Source organism: Drosophila subpulchrella, unplaced genomic scaffold (genome assembly GCF_014743375.2).
Source record: "Drosophila subpulchrella strain 33 F10 #4 breed RU33 unplaced genomic scaffold, RU_Dsub_v1.1 Primary Assembly Seq26, whole genome shotgun sequence".
NCBI lineage: Eukaryota > Metazoa > Arthropoda > Insecta > Diptera > Drosophilidae > Drosophila > Drosophila subpulchrella.
Genome location: NW_023665556.1, coordinates 1299986 through 1321335, shown reverse-complemented (window position 1 = coordinate 1321335; position 21350 = coordinate 1299986). Strand labels below are relative to the sequence as shown.

The 21350-nt window shown below is 35.5% G+C and overlaps 1 protein-coding gene across 5 annotated transcripts in view; it reads left to right on the top strand.

Annotated features, from left to right (window-relative positions):
- LOC119559607 (transcription-associated protein 1) overlaps window positions 1-21350 on the top strand; it is a 518267-nt gene that overhangs the window by 299322 nt on the left and 197595 nt on the right. For all 5 annotated transcript variants that reach the window (XM_037872625.1, XM_037872623.1, XM_037872624.1 and 2 more), the window contains 3 exons: window positions 9658-11244; window positions 11303-11588; window positions 18786-18936. In XM_037872625.1, coding sequence (XP_037728553.1) covers window positions 9658-11244; window positions 11303-11588; window positions 18786-18936 — 2024 coding nt within the window. The remainder of the gene's footprint in view (window positions 1-9657; window positions 11245-11302; window positions 11589-18785; window positions 18937-21350) is intronic.

The window sequence follows — 21350 nt, the reverse complement described above, 5'->3', positions numbered from 1 at the left end:
TTTGCATCAAAACATTTATGTTAAAAAAGTTAACAAGAAGTAAGTTCAAATTATGAGTATATTTAACTTTTGTTTTGTGAAAATACTTTTGACCACCCCTGTATAGTCGTCGCCTTCACACACCCTCCTGGTGCGCTTCGTCACTACGTGGACTGCCGTCCACAGTGAAAAGGCTACATTGAGTATATTGTGAGCTACAACTCGGCAAACTTTGAAAATGTGGAATTCTTTAACAATTTAGTGATTGATAGCGTTAAAACTAAAAAAAAAACGACCAAGAATTGAATTGTGAACCAATTTAAAGTTACCGCGAGTAAGAGAGATAGGCAGACACAAAGGCCAAAAAAAGTGAAGAAGCTACTGGGTTAACCTAACCAAACCTAACGTATGTTACAGAAACCGTATGAACCGTATGTATGCGACAGATTTTTACTAAAATATACTGAGATATTTATGTATACTAGCAAGGTCGCCCACAGCTTCGCATGTGAAAATTTAGATTAAAAATTTCGCGAATAGATCGGCTATATCGCATACTGTGTCTTGTTTTTATCTGGTACCTTAACAAAACTTAAATCATTTTTCATTCCCACACCATCATAGAAATAACGGTTATGTATTTTTTTTGTGATTTTACCAAGAGCCACAATCCACGGTGAATACATTTTCTTAGCCTCTATTCTTTTAATTTTTAAGGATTACAACTTGTAAAAATAAAACCATATAAACTTTTTTTTTGATTTTCTCTCCGGTGCAGGTTGAATTTTAAAATCTGAGTTCTCATCAAAACGAGTCAGACTCCATTTGTCGTTAATCAGGCTTAGCTCGCGTTTGGATATACTAGCGACTTTGTTTTGTATCTCCCTGCTTTAATTTTGCCGAATAAATGAGCTACAACCCAGCAAATTTCCGAATTTGCAATTTTTAAAGCATTTAGTGACTATAAAGCGTTTGTTGATATAGTAAAAACTCGAAAAAAGTCCAGACATCATCGAGACGTGCGCAACTTATAGTTACCGTCCAAACGAACCAAACAAGTCACATTTTGTCAAAATCCATGGTAAAGTAAGTTACATTTTATTTGTCATTGTAAGGTCGATAACAGAATAGCGCCTGAATTTTTATACCCGTTACTCGTAGAGTAAAAGGGTATTCTAGATTCGTCGGAAAGTATTTAAGAGGCAGAAGGAAGCGTTTCCGACCCCATAAAAGATATACAAGGGTGGTCAAAAGTATTTTCACAAAAAAAAAGTTAAATATACTCATAATTTGAACTTACATCTTGTTAACTTTGGTATTAATGGAAAGGTAATTTAAATGCCGTTTGAATGATACTCGTGCCTCTTACATGGAAATAGACCGTGATTTGAATGGCTACGTGGAGCTGACCTTATGAACGTAGTTTCTGAAATCAAAGAATTAAAGGTAGACCTTGATAATACAAACAAGAAAGGAAGTTAACTTTGGAAAGCCGAAGTTTGTTGTTGTTTTATTAACAGTTAATTGAACATTTTTTTTGCTCTCTTTGGATTTTTGTCTTCTTATAAGATTGCAATAAAGAGATTTGCTAAAAAAAAGTACAAACATATTATATGTTTTCTTGGCGAATAATTAAACATAAAAATGTCTTTAACAGTTGCTAAAAGTGAAAATAAGTAAATTTTTTCCGTTTTTAGGGAAATTTCTTTAACAAAACTTATGATAGTGCTATGGTTCCACTGCATTATGAAAATATGGCCATTTATTTATAAAAATACCCCAAAAATTCGATGAATATGAAGATTTTTGTTATCGGTCCTGGTTTACCATTTGGCGGATATGCCCATATATATTAAATGGACTTAGACTTAGATCTGTTTTGGTTCTTTAGCCCTTCACTGTGTTAAGTCGTTGGTTCTTGCCATTCTCAATCTTTATTCTTTCAGAAAATACGATTTTTTAATTAATTAAAATTAAGAATTAATTAAAATTTATTTCTATTCAGAAACAAATACTACAAAGCATGTTATGTTCTTTGCGGGGATCGATCCGGCGTCCAGATTGCTTGTCGACGCTTTAACCAGCACGACCATTGATCAAGTTAAAAGCCCTGCGCAGTCAAACATTTTCGACTTTAAAAGTTCTTGGCTCTCGGTCTATCAAAATCACAAAAATTTAATTTTGTCCATGTATTGCCGCGCTTTCGCACACATACACACAAATTTACACACATACTTACACATACGCATTGTGTACGCAATAAACGAAATCTAATACAAGGATGAACGCTATTGTCGAGTACCTCGACTATCAGATACCCGTTTCTCAGCTAAAGGGACAAAAGGGAAATTGAGATATGCAAGCAGCGAAGGGAGACTGAAATGCGCCACCTACCGGCGGTAGACAGACTTAAGCGTTATGGGCCTTAGAGTGGTACCGATAGGTATTGACGAGACCAATACATACATTTCAGTTAAAATTTTTTACATAGAATGAAAATTGTTGGCGCCACAGGTTTGGGTTTGTGGGCGTTAGAATGGGCGTGGCAACAATACAGTTCAGTTAACAATACGTTTCAGTTTTATTCTAGCATAAAAACTGTAGGAGCCACAGTTTTGGGCGGTTTGTGGGCGTGGCACATTGCTGAGAGGAAGATTTTTTAAAGATTATATCTAGATTTCTTAATTTTGATTTAAATAATAAAAACATCGGATTACAAAAGCAGTGCTCTTAGAAGCTTTCATTAAGGGGTGGGCTGTAACAGTAGTATTTAGACAAACTATGTTAGAAAGGCGTACAAAGTATTACAAAATACCTATCTAACTACATATAGCACAAGCCTGTAGCTTTAGTAGTGGACAAGTTACGGGCAGTGTTTGCAATTACTACTCCGTAGCAGCGAGATGAATACAAATACTGCTATGCTATTGCTATCGCTCCCTTTTTGACGAGAGCCGTAGCAGAGCCATAGCAGGACAACGAGAAAGTATGTGCTCTGCTCTGGTAGCAGTTTTGTCGCTTGAGAAACTGTAGCAATAGCGGTAGGAGAAAAGAAAGTTCTGTGCTCTGCGTAGCAGTAACGGTAGCAAAAAAATTGGTAGCGAGATGAGAGCAGAGCACATGCTATTTTTTCATGTGCTACGGCTCTCGCTTGTGTTTGTTTTTTTTTATTTTCTGCACCTTTCTTATGCACCGATTTTCTTTTACTCGTCACTTTGTTGTTTAAGGAAAATAATTTGGCACTTTTGAGTTTTGATTGACTGCGTAAACATGATACCGGCAAAAAAAAGTATCAACATTTTAAAATATTACGAGGAGATAGATAAAGGTAATTTAAATGCCGTTTGAATGAAATGAAATCAAAAAATCATAAAAAATACAAGCAAAATGATTTTTGAAAAATTCTTTTTGCAGTTACTATTATTTTTGTTTGAAAAAACTTTTTGCATCAAAACATTTATGTTAAAAAAGTTAACAAGAAGTAAGTTCAAATTATGAGTATATTTAACTTTTGTTTTGTGAAAATACTTTTGACCACCCCTGTATAGTCGTCGCCTTCACACACCCTCCTGGTGCGCTTCGTCACTACGTGGACTGCCGTCCACAGTGAAAAGGCTACATTGAGTATATTGTGAGCTACAACTCGGCAAACTTTGAAAATGTGGAATTCTTTAACAATTTAGTGATTGATAGCGTTAAAACTAAAAAAAAAACGACCAAGAATTGAATTGTGAACCAATTTAAAGTTACCGCGAGTAAGAGAGATAGGCAGACACAAAGGCCAAAAAAAGTGAAGAAGCTACTGGGTTAACCTAACCAAACCTAACGTATGTTACAGAAACCGTATGAACCGTATGTATGCGACAGATTTTTACTAAAATATACTGAGATATTTATGTATACTAGCAAGGTCGCCCACAGCTTCGCATGTGAAAATTTAGATTAAAAATTTCACGAATAGATCGGCTATATCGCATACTGTGTCTTGTTTTTATCTGCTACCTTAACAAAACTTAAATCATTTTTCATTCCCACACCATCATAGAAATAACGGTTATGTATTTTTTTTGTGATTTTACCAAGAGCCACAATCCACGGTGAATACATTTTCTTAGCCTCTATTCTTTTAATTTTTAAGGATTACAACTTGTAAAAATAAAACCATATAAACTTTTTTTTTGATTTTCTCTCCGGTGCAGGTTGAATTTTAAAATCTGAGTTCTCATCAAAACGAGTCAGACTCCATTTGTCGTTAATCAGGCTTAGCTCGCGTTTGGATATACTAGCGACTTTGTTTTGTATCTCCCTGCTTTAATTTTGCCGAATAAATGAGCTACAACCCAGCAAATTTCCGAATTTGCAATTTTTAAAGCATTTAGTGACTATAAAGCGTTTGTTGATATAGTAAAAACTCGAAAAAAGTCCAGACATAATCGAGACGTGCGCAACTTATAGTTACCGTCCAAACGAACCAAACAAGTCACATTTTGTCAAAATCCATGGTAAAGTAAGTTACATTTTATTTGTCATTGTAAGGTCGATAACAGAATAGCGCCTGAATTTTTATACCCGTTACTCGTAGAGTAAAAGGGTATTCTAGATTCGTCGGAAAGTATTTAAGAGGCAGAAGGAAGCGTTTCCGACCCCATAAAAGATATACAAGGGTGGTCAAAAGTATTTTCACAAAAAAAAAGTTAAATATACTCATAATTTGAACTTACATCTTGTTAACTTTGGTATTAATGGAAAGGTAATTTAAATGCCGTTTGAATGATACTCGTGCCTCTTACATGGAAATAGACCGTGATTTGAATGGCTACGTGGAGCTGACCTTATGAACGTAGTTTCTGAAATCAAAGAATTAAAGGTCGACCTTGATAATACAAACAAGAAAGGAAGTTAACTTTGGAAAGCCGAAGTTTGTTGTTGTTTTATTAACAGTTAATTGAACATTTTTTTTGCTCTCTTTGGATTTTTGTCTTCTTATAAGATTGCAATAAAGAGATTTGCTAAAAAAAAGTACAAACATATTATATGTTTTCTTGGCGAATAATTAAACATATAAATGTCTTTAACAGTTGCTAAAAGTGAAAATAAGTAAATTTTTTCCGTTTTTAGGGAAATTTCTTTAACAAAACTTATGATAGTGCTATGGTTCCACTGCATTATGAAAATATGGCCATTTATTTATAAAAATACCCCAAAAATTCGATGAATATGAAGATTTTTGTTATCGGTCCTGGTTTACCATTTGGCGGATATGCCCATATATATTAAATGGACTTAGACTTAGATCTGTTTTGGTTCTTTAGCCCTTCACTGTGTTAAGTCGTTGGTTCTTGCCATTCTCAATCTTTATTCTTTCAGAAAATACGATTTTTTAATTAATTAAAATTAAGAATTAATTAAAATTTATTTCTATTCAGAAACAAATACTACAAAGCATGTTATGTTCTTTGCGGGGATCGATCCGGCGTCCAGATTGCTTGTCGACGCTTTAACCAGCACGACCATTGATCAAGTTAAAAGCCCTGCGCAGTCAAACATTTTCGACTTTAAAAGTTCTTGGCTCTCGGTCTATCAAAATCACAAAAATTTAATTTTGTCCATGTATTGCCGCGCTTTCGCACACATACACACAAACTTACACACATACTTACACATACGCATTGTGTACGCAATAAACGAAATCTAATACAAGGATGAACGCTATTGTCGAGTACCTCGACTATCAGATACCCGTTTCTCAGCTAAAGGGACAAAAGGGAAATTGAGATATGCAAGCAGCGAAGGGAGACTGAAATGCGCCACCTACCGGCGGTAGACAGACTTAAGCGTTATGGGCCTTAGAGTGGGCGTGGCAAATTTTTTTTTGGAACAACCGATAGGTATTGACGAGACCAATACATACATTTCAGTTAAAATTTTTTACATAGAATGAAAATTGTTGGCGCCACAGGTTTGGGTTTGTGGGCGTTAGAATGGGCGTGGCAACAATACAGTTCAGTTAACAATACGTTTCAGTTTTATTCTAGCATAAAAACTGTAGGAGCCACAGTTTTGGGCGGTTTGTGGGCGTGGCACATTGCTGAGAGGAAGATTTTTTAAAGATTATATCTAGATTTCTTAATTTTGATTTAAATAATAAAAACATCGGATTACAAAAGCAGTGCTCTTAGAAGCTTTCATTAAGGGGTGGGCTGTAACAGTAGTATTTAGACAAACTATGTTAGAAAGGCGTACAAAGTATTACAAAATACCTATCTAACTACATATAGCACAAGCCTGTAGCTTTAGTAGTGGACAAGTTACGGGCAGTGTTTGCAATTACTACTCCGTAGCAGCGAGATGAATACAAATACTGCTATGCTATTGCTATCGCTCCCTTTTTGACGAGAGCCGTAGCAGAGCCATAGCAGGACAACGAGAAAGTATGTGCTCTGCTCTGGTAGCAGTTTTGTCGCTTGAGAAACTGTAGCAATAGCGGTAGGAGAAAAGAAAGTTCTGTGCTCTGCGTAGCAGTAACGGTAGCAAAAAAATTGGTAGCGAGATGAGAGCAGAGCACATGCTATTTTTTCATGTGCTACGGCTCTCGCTTGTGTTTGTTTTTTTTTATTTTCTGCACCTTTCTTATGCACCGATTTTCTTTTACTCGTCACTTTGTTGTTTAAGGAAAATAATTTGGCACTTTTGAGTTTTGATTGACTGCGTAAACATGATACCGGCAAAAAAAAGTATCAACATTTTAAAATATTACGAGGAGATAGATAAAGGTAATTTAAATGCCGTTTGAATGAAATGAAATCAAAAAATCATAAAAAATACAAGCAAAATGATTTTTGAAAAATTCTTTTTGCAGTTACTATTATTTTTGTTTGAAAAAACTTTTTGCATCAAAACATTTATGTTAAAAAAGTTAACAAGAAGTAAGTTCAAATTATGAGTATATTTAACTTTTGTTTTGTGAAAATACTTTTGACCACCCCTGTATAGTCGTCGCCTTCACACACCCTCCTGGTGCGCTTCGTCACTACGTGGACTGCCGTCCACAGTGAAAAGGCTACATTGAGTATATTGTGAGCTACAACTCGGCAAACTTTGAAAATGTGGAATTCTTTAACAATTTAGTGATTGATAGCGTTAAAACTAAAAAAAAAACGACCAAGAATTGAATTGTGAACCAATTTAAAGTTACCGCGAGTAAGAGAGATAGGCAGACACAAAGGCCAAAAAAAGTGAAGAAGCTACTGGGTTAACCTAACCAAACCTAACGTATGTTACAGAAACCGTATGAACCGTATGTATGCGACAGATTTTTACTAAAATATACTGAGATATTTATGTATACTAGCAAGGTCGCCCACAGCTTCGCATGTGAAAATTTAGATTAAAAATTTCACGAATAGATCGGCTATATCGCATACTGTGTCTTGTTTTTATCTGCTACCTTAACAAAACTTAAATCATTTTTCATTCCCACACCATCATAGAAATAACGGTTATGTATTTTTTTTGTGATTTTACCAAGAGCCACAATCCACGGTGAATACATTTTCTTAGCCTCTATTCTTTTAATTTTTAAGGATTACAACTTGTAAAAATAAAACCATATAAACTTTTTTTTTGATTTTCTTTCCGGTGCAGGTTGAATTTTAAAATCTGAGTTCTCATCAAAACGAGTCAGACTCCATTTGTCGTTAATCAGGCTTAGCTCGCGTTTGGATATACTAGCGACTTTGTTTTGTATCTCCCTGCTTTAATTTTGCCGAATAAATGAGCTACAACCCAGCAAATTTCCGAATTTGCAATTTTTAAAGCATTTAGTGACTATAAAGCGTTTGTTGATATAGGAAAAACTCGAAAAAAGTCCAGACATAATCGAGACGTGCACAACTTATAGTTACCGTCCAAACGAACCAAACAAGTCACATTTTGTCAAAATCCATGGTAAAGTAAGTTACATTTTATTTGTCATTGTAAGGTCGATAACAGAATAGCGCCTGAATTTTTATACCCGTTACTCGTAGAGTAAAAGGGTATTCTAGATTCGTCGGAAAGTATTTAAGAGGCAGAAGGAAGCGTTTCCGACCCCATAAAAGATATACAAGGGTGGTCAAAAGTATTTTCACAAAAAAAAAGTTAAATACACTCATAATTTGAACTTACATCTTGTTAACTTTGGTATTAATGGAAAGGTAATTTAAATGCCGTTTGAATGATACTATACATTTCTTAACCCATTCAGTACTTATTGAAAAGGACGAATTTGTGTGAAAATGTCCTTTTTGAACTTTTTTCCTCGACTTGAAAACTTAAATTTTTTGATGCAAAAAGTTTCTTCAAACAAAAATAATAGTAACTGCAAAAAGAATTTTTCAAAAATCATTTTGCTTATATTTTTTATGATTTTTTAAAGGTGACAATGTCGGAAAAAATTTGTATGAAAAAGAGAAAAATATGGCTAAAATGCATGTTTCTAAGCATTTTCAAAAAATCTTAAAAAATATAAGCAAAATGATTTTTGAAAAATTCTTTTTGCAGTTACTATTATTTTTGTTTGAAGAAACTTTTTGCATCAAAAAATTTAAGTTTTCAAGTCGAGGAAAAAAGTTGAAAAAGGACATTTTCACACAAATTCGTCCTTTTCAATAAGTACTGAATGGGTTAAGAAATGTATTGTATCATTCAAACGGCATTTAATTAACCTTTCCATTGATGCCAAAGTTAACAAGATGTAAGTTCAAATTATGAGTATATTTAACTTTTTTTTTGTGAAAATACTTTTGACCACCCTTGTTTATATTTGTGATCAGGATCACTAGCCGAGTCGATCTAGCCATGTCCGTCTGTCCGTCTGACCGTCTGACCGCCTTTCCGTCTGTCCGTATGAACGCTGAGATCTCGGAAACTATAAGAGCTACAATACTGGGATTAGGCATGAAGATTCCTGAGATTTTTGCGCAGCGCAAGTTTGTTTCAGCAGAGTGCCACGCCCACTCTAACGCCCACAAACCGCCCAAAACTGTGGCTCCTACAGTTTTGATGCTAGAATAAAGATGAAATGTATTGTTCTTATTAATACCTATCGATTGACCCAAAAAAAAGTTTGCCACGCCCACAAGCCGCCCACAAACTTCAAAAACTCGTATATATGAACGTGGATATCTCGGAAACTATTAAATATAGAGAATTGGGATCTCAGATTTAGATTCCGTAGCCTTGTACGCAGCGCATGTTGGTAACGCGAATATGCCACGCCCACTCTTACGCCCACAAACCGGCCAAACCTATGACGCCCACAATTTTCATGCTAGATAAAAAATTTTAACTGAAATGTATTGGTCTCGTCAATACTTATCGATTGATCCAAAAAAAAGTTTGCTGAGTAACGGGTATCTGATAGTCGAGGTACTCGAATATAGCGTTCTTCCTTGTTAATTTTAGTATTGACCAACTTAAGGAGCTTCATGTTGTTCCTTTAGGCAATGTTGAAAAACTTTTTTAAAATTAGTTTGTCTTCTTTGTTGTGTTCTAGGATAATAAGATAATAAGATAATAATAACCTCTTGTAAAATAAAAATCATTTTTTCTTCAGATGTATTAGACTACTCCTCTTTTCATATGTCATACCTATCCAAAAAAAATAATAATATTTCTATCGTTTGGTAATATTTTCAGGTACAATCTGCAATGCGTCCACTGCTCTTAAAATTGGGTGATCACAGGAATTTATCTATACCAGCAATAAAACGTTTATCTTATTTTACTCAGTTATTTCCGCATATGTTTAATGAGAAATTAAGTGAGCAAATATTGCAACATTGCTCAAAAATTATTGAAATATTTGTTGGTGACTACAAGTGCACAAATGCAAATATTAATTTCTTTGCATCATCGAAAGGTGGAGAGTATGAACAGAAAATTGTCATATTAATTGAAATGTTTTTCCATATCTCGGCCTCAGTAAAATATATTGAAAAATTGTGCCAGCTTGTCTTAAAAACTGAAAAAAACTTGATGATTGAGGCATCTAGCCCATATCGGGAAGCTCTTCTGAAGTTTCTTCAACGGTTCCCTGACGAAACTGTGGATTTATTTTTGACTGAATCTATTATGATTGATTCTCAATGGAATCGGTTTTTTATATATATCTTGAAACATCAAAAGGGATCAACATTTCGTTCAGTTATAAAAAGCAGTAAATACAATAAATTATTAATTTATTTAAATGTCTGCACAGAATTAGCTCAAAAGCATAAGTACGAGATTCAGCACCAAGCCGTTTTAATAATATTTACAATAATGGAATTAGACGATCAATGGATTCCGACACGGCAGGATATTGTCGACACCCTTAAAAATTGTTGGCAGAGTGATTTGAGTTCCACTTGCTCTGAAGACGTAGCTTGTGACTTGTGGCATTTAATTGGAAAAATACTTTTGCTTTATTTTTCAAACAATACGAATGACATTGAACTGCTCTTTCAATTACTAAAGGCATTATGCTTTCGATTTATACCGGATGTCTTTTTCTTACGAGACTTTTTGCAAAATACAGTTGCTCAAAGCTTTACTGTGAATTGGAAACGAAATGCCTTTTTTTACTTTGTTGAAAATTTTAATAATAATATAATTTCGGAAGAGTTAAAGGCGAAAATTATTACCGCTGTAATTATTCCATGTTTTACTGTAAGCTTTGACAAAGGCGAAGGAAATAAACTAATAGGAGCACCACCGACCCCTTATCAAGAAGACGAAAGAAACATTGTTTCCGTATTTATTAATAAAGTTTTTGACCCAGATAAACAATATGATGATGCTGTGAGAATTGCTCTGCTTCAGCTAGCATGCTTATTGGTAGAACGTGCATCTCAGCACATACATGATGGGGATGCAAATAATAAACGCCAAGGAAATAAGCTGAGGCGTCTTATGACCTTTGCTTGGCCTTGTTTACTCAGCAAGAATTCAGTGGATCCTACTGCACGATATCATGGTCACTTATTGCTTGCGCATATAATCGCCAGATTAGCCATTCATAAGAAAATAGTTTTACAAGTATTTCATTCTTTGCTAAAAGGACATGCGTTAGAGGCCAGATCTATTGTTAAGCAAGCACTTGATGTACTAACACCAGCTATGCCATTGCGAATGGAAGACGGGAACACTATGCTAACGCACTGGACCAAAAAAATTATTGTTGAAGAAGGACATGCAATGCAGCAGTTATTCCATATTTTACAACTTATAATTCGTCATTATAAAGTAAGAATAAAATTAATTTACCTTTAACTTAATGTTTTGTATGTGACTTATATTTTAGGTGTATTTTCCTGTGAGACATCAACTAGTGCAACACTTGATTAATTATATGCAGCGCCTCGGATTTCCTCCTACAGCATCCATTGAACATAAGAAACTAGCTGTGGACTTAGCAGAAGTTATTATAAAATGGGAGCTTCATCGAATTAAGGAGGATGATCGAGAAACTAAAGTTGATTCGACTGAAGATGAACTAATGCAAGAAAGCTCAATAAAGCGTCCAGGAATCGATTTCGTAGAAAACCGCAAGAAGTCATTTGATAACATACGGGAATCAGCATTGCAAGGAAAGTAAAAAAAAATTTTTTTAAACTACAAAACATAGTACAAAGTCAACTTAAAAATTATCGCCTTCACGCATAAATCATCCGAAATTCATTAAATCCATCAAAAGATTACTTAACCTTGCTGTTAACCGTGTCACCAATTTTTCTAACACGGAACACAATAATTTTGTTCGATAGAGGATTAAAATTTAACAACTGGCATCCCTTTATTTTATTTTGTACCCTCACTCAGCGTGTATGACGCATATTAAGATTGACTCGACAATAAGTCATTACCTTACACTTAGAGCCATTTAAGTCCAGTAAATTGTCAGAGCACCATGTTTGAAAATTATTCAAATCGTATTGTAAGTTGGACTGGCAAAAAGGATAATTTAACATTGTAAGAATGCTTTCTAGGCCGGGGTACAGATCTCAGTCGGATCCAAGAGTCCTTTACAAGAAAATTTGTAAATCGCCGAAACATTGGACAAGAGGGTTCCACTCCACAGGGGAACGGGTAACTTTGAGGGGAGTCTTCACCAGAGGTCCTTTATTGCGTCGAGGAAAACGCAGATGACGTTGGTTATGCAGAGTCCAATTCCTGGGTTGCGACCCAACGGGCTGGCCGGAGTCTTGTACTTCGCGTCAGAGGCGAAAAATCCACCGTGCTGGACCTTCGGGCGAGGCCAAGCCGGGAGGATACTTTGCGGGCGTAAGAGTCTTGTGTTTCGCGTCGGAGGCGAAAAATCCAACTTCGGGCGAGGCCAAGCCGGGAGGATATTTTACGGGCGTCAGGTAGCACGAGGGCGAAGCCGCGCACGAGCCGGGAATTAACGCCTCATAGCCCGAATTCTAAACTGTTGTTACTATTTACCAGGCGGTCACGTTCACTATAAATTTTGTGGGTCTAACGCACAAATTTAATGAGCTATCCGCACGAATTTAGTAGCGAGGTTATATAGAAAAACAGTTCGTTACACACCGGAATGCAATGCACTAAGCACGCACATTTGCCTTGGATTTTTTGTTTGGAATGCGTTCCCGAACTTCCGACTGACACGTTTTGTTTTGTTATATTTTGCTTATATTGTGTGAGTGTATGTGAATAAGGGTAAGATATTCCTTTAAAAAATACGAAAAATGATTAAAAAGTTGTAAGTCTTGAATGAGTGAAACTAAAATAGGCCATGCGACTCAATCAATTATTTATTCTCAGCTGATTCTCTTTCTCTATGCGAGAGCGGTAAAAGTTAATTGTGATATCTTAGACGTCTTTTTGGGATCGGCTTGCCTCCTAATGTGTGTATTTGTGGCTTGGTTTTTCTTTACAAACTAAAAAAATGATTGATTCCCCGATTTGGGGACGGTTGGTTTGAAAACCAAGCAAAACCGTCGATTTCACAGAATCTATCGGGGTAAATTTGGTGTGACTGATTGAATTTAATTTGTATTAGCTTTTCCGCCGCGACTTTGTCCGCGTTTAAGAAACGTCGGTTTAAAAGATTTAAACACTATTTTGTCTCCACAAAATTATTTTCAATATTAATTAAATTAAAACAAGAAAGAAAGTTAACTTCGGCAAGCCGAAGTTTGTATACCCTTGCAGCTATAATTATTAAATTTAAAAATACAAAAAATGATATTTCCGATAGTATAAGATAATATGTCAAAAAACACCGAAACTATAATTTGTTTCATATTATTTTCCTACCAATTTTCCGATCGTTCCTATGGCAGCTATATGATATAGTCGTCCGATTTCGATAAAATTAAATTCAAAATTCAGAACTAATTAAAAAATGTTATTTCCAAGCGTAGGAGGTTATATGGTAAAAAACACCGAAGCTATAATTTGTTTCATATTATTTTCCCACCAATTTTCCGATCGTTCCTATGGCAGCTATATGATATAGTCGTCCGATTTTGATAAAATTTAATTTGAAATTCAAAACTAATTAAAAAATGTTATTTCCAAGCTTATGAGGTTATATGTTAAAAAACACCAAAGATATAACATTTTTTCGATTCCTATGGGAGCTATAAGATATAGTTGTCCGATCCGGCTGGTTCCGACTTATATACTACCTGCAAAAGATATAAGACTTTTGGGAAAGTTTCAGCCCGATAGCTTAAGAACTGAGAGACTAGTTTGCGTAGAAACGAACGGACAGACGGACATGGCTAGATCGACTCGTCTAGTCATGCTGATCAAGAATATATATACTTTATGGGGTCGGAAACGTCTCCTTCACTGCGTTGCAAACTTCTGAATGAAATTAATATTAATATGCATGAAGCCAATCGGCAATCGGCAATCCGGGATTGCACAAACTCGCCACCTAGCGTCTGTACCTTTACTTGCCTATAACTTTTAATGGATCCGATTTGAACAATTTTTGGCATGTATATATATATTGACAATTTAAAAGAATCCCGTTTACACATTTACAAAATCTTCAAAAAAGTGGGCGCTAGACAGGTTTTAGCGTTATAGCACCCTGCTGAAATAAACTGAAATCGCTTCGCATGAATCTCAAAAATCTGCATCCCAACGGACGATTTCGAGCGGTTTGTGGGCGTTTTGATGGGCGTACCAAAATTTTTCAGGTCAATCGATAGGGATTTACGAGAGCAATAAATTTCGGTCAAAAATTTTCAAGCCTTTAAACTTTAGTTTATAGTTTCCGAGATCTCAGGGTTCATACGGACGGACAGACAGACGGACATGGCTAGATCGACACGTCTAGTGATGCTGATCAAGAATATCTTTATGGGGCCGAAAACATCTCCTTTACTGCGTTCCAAAGTTCTGTCTGAAATAATTATACCCTCTAAGGTATACAAATGCCTTTTACTTTTCATAACGCAAAAAAAATGTTGTCGCTTTCAAAACGAAAAAATTGGGTTTTGCGTAAACCGAAGCACCAATTATAGCGTTTTGAGAAGTAAAAGTAAGTTTTTTCTGTTTTAGGGTATAGCAATTTTTGTAATTAAACATTTGCTTGCCGAATTTAGCGGACTTTCTTGTTTTCATTAAATTGGCCATTGGGACGATAACAACTAAGTTTAATTTATAATTACCTGAAAACAATCTACAATCGGAACGGAAGGAATAGTATATATCCTGGACAATGTTTCTTGACAAACACCTGTAAAATTCTTTTTCTATTGGCATTATTTTTTTTTTTAAGTAGTGTAATGCCACGCCATTATCATTATATTTTTGAAAAGTTTGCAATGATATTCCATTAGCATTACTTTTATCAAAGTAATGAATTGATTTTTCATTGGCATAACATTTTCAAAAAGTAATACATTTATTTTTCATTAGCATTACATATTCAAAATTTTAAAGGCACAACACTGATAAACGTACATCACAGTCGGACAAACATTTAGGTGGATTATTAATATATATTGAAAACAGCCTGTTGTCTGTTGGTTAGATAAATGTCAAGGAGTTTTATTGCAGTCGGTGAAAAGTAACACAATGTAAGAAGCTTAGAACAGAGAATTGGGTAGTTTATGGACTCAAAAGCTTTGCCAAGGTCAAGCTGAGTTAGAAGTGCCACTTTGCTATTATCAATTTATTGTCGAAAGTCTTCCGAAATCTTGACGATTGCCGTTGAACAGCTTGTATTGTATTCTTCTTAACTCCCGACTGCCAGCTACTCAAGATATAATTTTTATCCAGACAAATTAAAATTTGATGGGCTTCTAGTCCCTCAAAAGCTTTTGATAAAAAGGGCAAGGATGAAATAGGTCCAACCTTGTTTTTCGATTTGTGGACCGGATGCATTTTAGCAATTTTCCAATAAGGAATTGGGACGAATTGTTTTAAATATTTGGGTGGTATAAAAAATGAATTGTGTGAATTTCCATTTTGAAACACGTCTGGTTTAATAACTGTCGAATATTGGAATTTAAAAGGAGAGAGTTGATTTTCCGCGGATTTAAAATTATAAATTGAGGTCCAGAGAACATTAGACAAATCCCCAACAAAAGGAACATCATGTGCAATTTTAGAAACAAATAAATATCATATTACTGTTAAGATCCCCAAACAATATAAATTTCGATATCCAACGGATACGGCCGTCTAAACAAGATCGTTAATTTGAGTGTCTTTGGATACAGCTATTAATAAATGCATATTCAATACTGCTGTTCGTCGGATTGGTTTGAATAAGCCTGGTTGAGAATTTCCTGCTAACACAGATAAACACTTCATAACCTTCACACACAAAAGGAGCATGCCTTAATTTGTTAACAAACCAGGTTTATTATTACTATTTGGAAGGACCTCTTGGATTTTTGAGAATACCCAATCCCAAAAAAAATCAATGATTGATTTAGTTAATGTACTCTTAAAAACTACATATGTTGAGGACTACAAGATAAATTAGTTTTAAAAATCGTTCTGATTCTTAATAGGTTCACATGGGTCATCCGGAGAGAGAGAAGCAGAGAGAGATTCAGCGGCAGTAATCGGAGCATGGTCATCGATGTAATCATTGACGGAAGCATCATAGCAATCTTTTTTCAAAGATGAAATGCGATGTACTGAAAATGAATACTTTTTTAGCGCTTTCTTTTAGGGCTTTCGATTTGCTACCGATTTTTGCAAAGTTGGTCCTAACATTTGAAGGACACAATTTTGAATAACTTGCACAAAGTAAATTATAAAAAGGAAAAACGCTATAGTCGAGTACCTCGACTATCAGATACCCCTTACTCAGCTAATGGGACCAAATGGAGATATGCAAGCAGCAAAGCGAGATTAAAATGCGCCACCTACCCTTGATATCAATATATGGTTATGTGGGCGGTAGACAGACTTAAGCGTTATGCGCGTTAGAGTGGGCGTGGCAAACTTTTTTTTTATCAATCGATAGGTATTGACGAGACCAATACATTTCAGTTAAAATTTTGTATCTATCATGAAAATTGTGGGCGCCACAGGCTTGGTCGGTTTGTGGGCGTTAGAGTGGGCGTGGCAAAATTTTTTTTGGATCAATCGATAGGTATTGACAAGAATAATACATTTCAATTAAAATTTTTTATCTAGCATGAAAATTATGGGCGCCACAGGTTTGGTCGGCTTGTGGGCGTTAGAGTGACCGTGGCATATTCGCGTAACAAACTTGCGATGCGTTCAAGACTACGGAATCCAAATCTGAGATTCCAAATTTCTACCTTTGATAGTTTCCGAGATATCCGCGTTCAAACTTACGATTTTTTGAAGTTTGTGGGCGTTAAAGTGGGCGTGGAAACCTTTTTTGGGTCAATCGATAGGTATTGATTAGAACAATACATTCCAGTTAAAATTTTTATTCTAGCATCAAAACTGTAGGAGGATTGTAGGCGTAAGAGTGGGCGTGGCACTCTGCTGAATCAAACCTGCGCTGCGCAGAAATCTCAGGAATCTACATGACAAATCCCAGTACTGTAGCTCTTATAGTTTCCGTGATCTCGGCGTTCATACGGACAGACGGACATGGCTAGATCGATTAGGTAGGCTAGTGATCCGGATCAAGAATATATATGCTTTATGGGGTCGGAAACGCTTCTTTCTGCCCTTTTACTTTACAAGTAACGGGTATAAAAATATTCTTAAAGTACTAAAACTTAAAAGAAAACTGGGCGTTACAAAAACTGGCTGGAAAATTGGAAATTTGCTAAATTCTCCATTTGCTATTTAAGTCATTTATTACCATGCCTAATAATTCTTTTTATACCCTTGCATAGGGTATATTGATTTCAGTCAGAAGTTTGCAACGCAGTGAAGGAGACGTTTACGACCCCATAAAGTATATATATTCTTGATCAGCATGACTAGACGAGTTGATCTAGCCATGTCCGTTTGTCCGTCTGTCCGTCCGTTTCTACGCAAACTCTCAGTTTTGAAGCTATCAGGCTGAAACTTCCCCAAAAGTCTTCTTCCTTTTGCAGGTAGTATATAAGTCGGAACTAGCCGGATCGGACAACTATATCTTATAGCTACCGTAGGAATAATCGGAAAAACAAATTTAAAAAAATTATATCTGTGGTGTTTTTTAGCATAAACCCTCCTAAGCATGGAAATAACATTTTTTAATTAGTTTTGAGTTTCGAATTAAATTTGATCGAAATCGGACGACTATATCATATAGCTGCCATAGGAACGATCGGAAAATTGGTGGAAAAATAATATGAAACAAATTATAGCTTCGGTTTTTTTGACATATTATCTTATACTATTGGGAATATCATTTTTTGTATTTTTAAATTTAATAATTATAGCTGCAATGGTATACAAGCTTCGGCTTGTCGAAGTTAACTTGATTCCTTGTTTATTCGTTAAATAAAGCTATTTTGTTTTATTTTATGTTTTAGAAATTAAGGCTATTGATTTATTGTCTCTTGACAATACTGCCCCGTTATCTACGTCTTATGCATCTGTAAAAGTGAATTTGTATACCCGTTATTCGTAGAGTTAAAGGGTATACTAGATTCGTCGAAAACTAATTAACAAGTAGAAGGAAGCGTTTCCGATCCCTTTAAGTATATGTTCTTGATCAGGATCACTAGCCGAGTCGATCTAGCCATATCCGTCTGTCCGTATGAACGCTGAGATCTCGGAAACTATAAAAGCTAGAATGTTGGGACTTGGCATGCAGATTCTTGAACTTCCCACTGTAACGCCCAAAATTGACTAAACAATTGACCAATTGATTAACACTAAAACCTGTCCAGTGCCCACATTTTTTAATATAATACAATTTTGTAAGAATGTAAATGAAAGTTTGTTCTTATTATCAATAAATAAAAAATAATATTTTGCAAATTCAAACGAGGTTGCGCAGCAAATCAGCTGTTCAGAAATACGCCACCAAGCCGCTAGGGGCGCTATGGGATAGTTGGTGTTATAGGCTTGTTGGCGCTAGGTGGCGCTAGCCACCAGCAAACATCTTCATCCCTCTCGCTCTCTCTTTACCTTAGGAACGTGGATCTAATAGTTGGTTAGCTGAGTAACGGATACACTCGTATGATAGGCTAGGCACTCCAGTAAAGCGGTCTGCCTCGTTTAAGGTCAAATCAGTAATTTTTGTATGCATTAATTAAACTGGTAATATTATTATTAAGGTGTTATTTATTTGTTTGTAGTTACGGATCTTAGCTTTATACATTAAAAAAAAATAAACAGATCTACATTATTACTTTTCATTATTACAGGTGTGGGACCATATGCTAAGGCTGATGACGTTTTCCGCTCTATAGATAAATCCTACTGCGATACGGTTTTAAATTTTTTGGTACGGTTGGCATGCCAGGTGAATGATCCACAAGTCACAATCATTTCGCCAGGAGAGAGTTTATCTCGAAGGTAATGTAAACAAAAAAGGAAATTAACTTCGGCACACCCTTGCAGTTATAAGAAATAATCAATGTTAGTAATGTTAGTAACACCAGTGATATTTGTGTAAAACTAAATTCGTAATGCTGAAAAGTTAAAATATTCTATATAACATAGTAAAAGAAAATACGATCAAAATCAACAAAGCAAATATTTTTCAAAAATATTTATTTTATTATTTCTCTGACCGTATCTTTGACAGCTATATGTTAGAGTCGTCCGATTTTTATTAAATTTCATTCGAAATTCTTAAAAATACACATAATGTTATTTCCAATAGTGTAAGAAAATATGTCAAAAAACACCGAAGCTATTTATATTATTTTCCCACCAATTTTCCGATCGTTCCTATGACAGCTATATGATATAGTCGTCCGATTTTGATAAAATTTAATTCAAAATTCAGGACTAATTAAAAAATGTTATTTCCATGCGTTGGAGGTTATATGTTAAACAAGGAAGAACGCTATAGTCGAGTACCTCGACTATCAGATACCCGTTACTCAGCTAAAAGGACCAAAGGAAAATGGAGATATGCAAGCAGCAAAGCGAGATTGAAATGCGCCACCTACCGGCGGTAGACAGATTTAAGCGTTATGGGCTTTAGAAAGGGCGTGCCAATTTTTTTGGGTCAATCGATGGGTATTGACGAGACCAATACATTTCAGTTAAAATTTTTTTCTAGCATAAAAATTGTGGGCGCCACAAGTTTGAGCGGCTTGTGGGCGTTAGAGTAGGCGTGGCATATTCGCGTCAAAAACTTGAGCTGCGTACAAGGCTACGAAATCCAAATCTGAAATCACAATTCTCTATCTTTGATAGTTTCTGAGATAACCGCGTTCATATTTTGGATTTTTTTGAAGTTTGGGCGTTAAAGTATGCATGGCACCTTGCTTAAACAAACTTGCGCTGCGCTGGAATCTTAGGAACCTGCATGCCTAATCCCAGTATTGTAGCCCTTATAGTTTCCGAGATCTCAGCGTTCATACGGACAGATGGAAAGACGGTAGACAGTGATCAAGAATATATATACTTTATGCGGTCGGAAACGCATCCTTCTGCCTATTACATACTTTCCGACGAATCTAGTATAACCTATTACTCTACGAGTAACGGGTAGTAGTATGGAAACGCGGATTCTTGGACATTTTACATATTAATGGCCCCCTCCCCCCTCAATAATGTATGCGGGTTCTGGGACAACTAGCATAATCCATAAATTAACTGATTTTCAAAGGTTTAGATGCCATAAAAATGTGACGATCATATCCATAAAGAGTATACTAAATTGCCCCCACCCTCACACCACCATGTGGCAATAGTGATCACGTGACCCTTTTCCCCATTATAAGCAATTAATATTCAGCAGGTGTTGCTGTACACGGGAGAAAGGTCGCACACTTTCCCCACATCCCCATGTGACAATATTGATCATGTATCTTTTCCCTTGTTATCAGCAATTAATATTCAGCAGGTGTTGCTGTGCACGTGAGAAAGGTCGCAAACCCAAAACATCTAAAGATGGTTGCCTTAGAGGACTGCTAGCTCTAATACGTCCCATAATAGGGGTTGAAATCACGACCGCGCAACAACTCGCAAGTAGCCGACATATCTCACACAAGGAAATACTTTTCGTTTTCCGTACCTGTAATTTTAACTCGAAATAAATGGTCAGAAGTTTATTTTGTAGCATAATAATACATTTATTCATTTATCTTGGTATTGCGAGCATGTTTTATTATATATTGAAATTAATTTTCTGGCTTCGTTTCGGCGATTTTCATAGAAGAGGCAGGCGCACGTTTCCGACGTCAATTCAGGATTACAAAACGTAAAGTGTTCACCATAATTCGTAGTTTTGAGATCATGTCCACCTCGATTTATGAACATAGTTTTTGTGTTTAGAAGGTATTGAAAATGCTGACCAATTATCTGTCCTTTAAATTGTTTAATAAATTGGTCAATTTCCTCATGAAACTTCACTTTTTTAATTTTGTTTTCTTGTAGGTCCTTACACATCTAGTCTCAACTTTAAAAAAAATGTATAAAAATTATTTTATTGTTTAGAAGCTACTTTTAAAAAATGTCAAAATAATGTATACATTCTTAAGAGTACAAACCCCGCCCTTAAGGTATGTATCACAATAGGGAAACCGGTTTCCTTTAAACCTGTTTAATGATGGACAGCCCATTTCCTTAATAATAATGAGTTGACGACTCCCAAAAAAAAGTCTGTAGGAAACGTTTCTTTTCCACATCTTTACAAATAATTTGTTTTCCGCTTGTTATTGTCCTTAGATACTTTCGAGTTTGTGGAAAACTGTTTTCTCCATCCATTATTAGTTAGCATCAACACTACTTCATGTTTACATTTTTACAAAACT